General features: G+C 49.9%; 1 protein-coding gene across 1 annotated transcript; it reads right to left on the bottom strand.

Moving 5' to 3' along the window:
- Positions 1–2,758: 2,758 nt before the first annotated feature.
- On the bottom strand, positions 2,759–3,367 carry LOC145813196 (uncharacterized). The gene has a single exon (XM_082908471.1). It carries the CDS (start codon positions 3,365–3,367, stop codon positions 2,759–2,761), a length of 609 nt encoding a protein of 202 aa, XP_082764597.1.
- Positions 3,368–4,170: the final 803 nt, after the last annotated feature.

The following is a 4,170-nucleotide window of genomic DNA, read 5'->3' as shown; positions in this document are numbered from 1 at the left end:
GGGGTTCGGGCGGTAGTGCGATAGGCCCAGAGTACGTTTGGTAATTCCTCAGCCCAGAGTCCCTTAGCGACTTCCAACTTAGTTTTGATGATCTTTAGGAGAGAACGGTTGGTGACCTTGACTTGCCTATTGGCTTGGGGATGACTTGGAGAAGAGAAACATGGCTGAATGTGGAGCTCTGCACCGAATTTTCTGAACTTGGCATTGTCGAATTGCTTGCCGTTGTCTGAGATGATGGCTTGAGGGATTCCAAATCGACATACAATCGACTGCCAGATAAATCTGGTTGTGTTCTGTTCAGTGATTGTGGCGAGGGGTTCCGCTTCCATCCATTTAGTGAAATAATCAATAGTGACCACAGCGAACTTGGTTTGGCCCCTACCGGTGGGCAATGGACCAACTAAGTCGATGCCCCACTTGGTGAATGGGTAGGGATTGCTGAGTGTAATCAATTCTATAGGTGGAACATGGGGGATGTTGGCAAAGCGCTGTCATTTATCACACTTAAGTACGAATTCAGTGGCATCTTGGTTGAGAGTAGGCCAGAAGTAGCCGGTGTGAAGGATTTTATGGGCCAGCGACCTGGCTCCCGAATGATTACCACATACGCCCTTGTGGACTTCCCTCATCACATAGGGCGCTTGAGCAAGACTGAGGCACCTGAGGTATAGGTGTGAAAATCCACGTTTATACAGTAGGCTGCTGGTGAGGATGTAATTAGACGACCAGGCTCTGACTTTGACGGCCTGTTGTTGCCATCTGGCAACTCCCCACTTGTCAAAAATAGAAAGATGTCCGTCGCCTATGGGATAGGTTCGTTTTGGAGGAAGTGGACCTCCTGCTGGGTTGGCGAAGTAGTTGGGTGGGCCAGGTATTCAAGATGGACGCCATGGCTGAGGTCTGACTGGTCGGCCGAGGCTAATTAGGTCATTTCATCTACCTTTGAGTTTTCTGACCGAGGGATGTGTTTGATGTGGAAAGTGTTGAAAAGGCAAACAAAGGAGAGTGCAATATCCCTGTAGGCTCACATTGTGTCTTCGTTTGCGTCGAATTCCCCTGTAATCTGTCCGACGATCAGTTGGGAATCACTGAACACTTGGATATGGGTTACACCAATGTCTCTGGCTAGGCGAAGACCTGCTATCAAGGCCTCATATTTGGCCTCATTATTGCTTGTGTCGAACAGGAACTGGAGAGCACACTTGAAACAATCGCCCTCGGGGGCAATAAGGATGAGACCGGCCCCACGACCTTCTTTGCGGGATGATCCATCGATATTGAGGGTCCGGGAGTGGGATCTTCTGCTTCAGTGTTGAATTGCCTGGGCAGAGGGGGATTGGTTGGAGTGGGGTTGGTGAATTCCAAGATAAAATCGACGACAGCCTGTCCTTTGATCGTCGTTCAAGGTCGATAAGAGATTTCAAATTGGCTGAGCTCGACAGACGATTGCATAAGTCTGCTAGACAATTCTGGTTGTTGCATTACCTTCTTCAAAGGTTGGTCAGTGAGGACCACTATGGAGTGAGCTTGGAAATAAGGTCAGAGTCGTCTTGAGGCTATGACCAAGGCAAGGGCCATTTTTTTCCAGCAGAGGGTAGTTTTGTTCTGCCCTCCTGAGAGCTCGGCTAATGTAATAAACCGGATGTTGTACTAAGCCGTCCTCCCTGATGAGGGTCGCACTGACTGTGGTGTTCGATACGGCTAAGTAGAGAAAAAGGGTATCGCCTGAAAGTGCCTGAGAGAGTAGGGGGGTTGGCCATGCACTACTTCAATTGTTGAAAGGCCTCTTCAGATTTGATGGTCCACTCAAAGGCCTATCGAAGGACTTTGAAAAAGGGGAGGCACTTGTCTGTTGCGTAGGAAATAAAACGGTTAAGGGCGGCGACTCTGCCGGTAAGGCGTTGAACCTCTTTAACCGTTCTGGGTGACTGCATTTCTATCAGGGCCTTGATCTTTTCAGGGTTGACCTCGATGCCCCACTGACTAACCATAAAACCCAAGAACTTCCCAGATCCTATGCCGAATGCGCATTTCTCTGGATTCAACTTCATTTGATACTTTCATAGGGTTTCGAAAGTCTCTCGCAGGTCTGTCAGATAATCAGAGGAGAGTTTGCTTTTGACAAGCATGTTATCGACGTAGACCTCCATGTTCCGACCTATCTGATGGTAAAAGACGGCATTGACCAACTGTTGGTAAGTTGTTCCGATGTTTTTCAATCCGAATGGCATAACACAATAGTGGTAAGTTCCTCTGTCTGTGATGAAGGAGGTGTGTTCCTGGTCAGCCGGGTGCATTAGAATTTGATTGTAGCCAGAGAAGGCGTCTAAGAAACTGAGCATCTGATGTCCGGCCGTGGCGTCGACAAGCAGATCAATGCGGGGGAGGGGATAACTATCTTTGGGGCAAGCCCGAGTAAGGTCGGAGTAATCGACGCAGAGTCGCCATTTACCGTTATTTTTACGGACCAGGACCACATTTGACAGCTATCTGGGGTAGTCCACTTTCTTGACAAACCGTGCCTCCAATAGTTTGTCTACCTCAGAAGCAATAGGAGCATTGCATTTCGGGTGAAAGATACGCTGTTTCTGGCAGAAGGGTCGGAAATGGGTTCGATGCTGAGACGATGAGTGATGAAGGAGAGATCAATACCTGGCATGTCGGAATGGGTCCAGGAAAACACATCATTGTGCTCGGTTAGGAGGGTTGTAAGGTCAGCCTTGGCTTGGGAGGATAGTTGGCTGCCGATCTTGGCTGTTTATGGTGGGTTGGTGGGGTCGATGGGGACTTCAACAAGTTCTTCCACTGGTTCCCCTCTGACTAACTCATCTTCGTCTCTGACGTCGAGTCCTTCGATGATCATAGCCTCCTTCAGCTTGACCTCTTTGAGTGAAGCGACGTAGCATTCTCTGGCCACAGTCTGCTCTCCCCTCACGGTACCGATTTCGAGGTCGGTAGGAAATTTCATAGCCAGATGGCATGTGGATGTGACAACTTGAAAAGCGTTGAGGGCGGTGCGGCCGAGGATGATGTTGTAAGTAGAGGGACAGTCGACGACGAGAAAAGTGAGCAACTTGGTGGTCTGCTGTGGATACTCTCCAATGGTGATGGGAAGATCGATAGAGCCTATGGAGGTCACCCGATCCCCAGTGAAGCCGACCAGTGGGGTTTGGAGAGGGGACAAACTTTCTTCCCCGACCTTAAGCTGGTGATAGGCATTTAGGAAGATGATTTCTGAAGAGCTACCATTGTCAACAAGCACTCGTCTAACTTTGTAATTGGACAGGAGAGCAGAGATGACGAGGGGGTCGTCGTGAGGGTAATGAATGCCTGTGCAATCGGCCTCCGTAAAGGTGATGGGCTCCATCCATTGTTTGGGGTGTTTGAGGGGGCGGTCCAAAGTCGCGACTTCTTTGTCGGAGCCCTGCTTGATTTTTCTGAGTTCGGCTCGCTGGGCCAAACGGGATGGTCCTCTGCACACAAGTTTGCCAGCAATGACTCTGATCTCTCCAACTGGGGGAGCAGGGTTGCCTTGTGCTCGGGGTTGTGGCGGGGGCCGATCATTGCCTTGGTTAGGTTGTGCGGGTTGTCAGGGAGGAGTGTGTCGGTGGTTGCCCCTAGCAAGTTCGGTCTTCGGCCGTTGCTGAAGACGGGCTGTCGTGAACCGACTGAGGCACCCCTGGCGTATCATGCTTTCTACCTGGTCTTTAAGGTTAACATATTCCTCGGTGTTATGACCGTGGTCCTGATGGAAACGGTAGTATTTGGATTGGTCTCGCCAGTTGGAAGGGGACCGTGAAATTTGTGGCCATTTCAATTTGTAATCTCGTTGGATCTGGTTTAAGACTTGTTCCATGGGAGAGTTGAGGGTTGTGTACAGTTCGAACCGACCGGGCTGTTAGGTAGGTGCCGATCGGTCGGCTCGACCGGTTCGGTCGGTATACTGAAGTGGTTACTGGGTGTATTGGCAGTTCTAGTTTCGGATTCCTTCTTCTTCTCTCTGAGGGTTGGGTTTTTGGTTATGGAATATTGGCAGGTGGCCAGAGAGTCTTCGGCATTCATGTATTTTTGGGCTTCGGAAATGAGGGCTGCCATGGAGGTTGGAGGGTTTTTGGAGAGGGAGAAAAGGAAATCGAATGATCGTAAACCAGCCATGAAAACCGTGAGAAT

Source organism: Camellia sinensis, chromosome 15 (assembly GCF_055761805.1).
Source record: "Camellia sinensis isolate YWXY chromosome 15, ASM5576180v1, whole genome shotgun sequence".
NCBI classification, from domain to species: Eukaryota; Viridiplantae; Streptophyta; class Magnoliopsida; order Ericales; family Theaceae; genus Camellia; species Camellia sinensis.
Note: the sequence above shows the minus strand (reverse complement) of the source record. Positions and strands in the feature narration are given on the sequence as shown.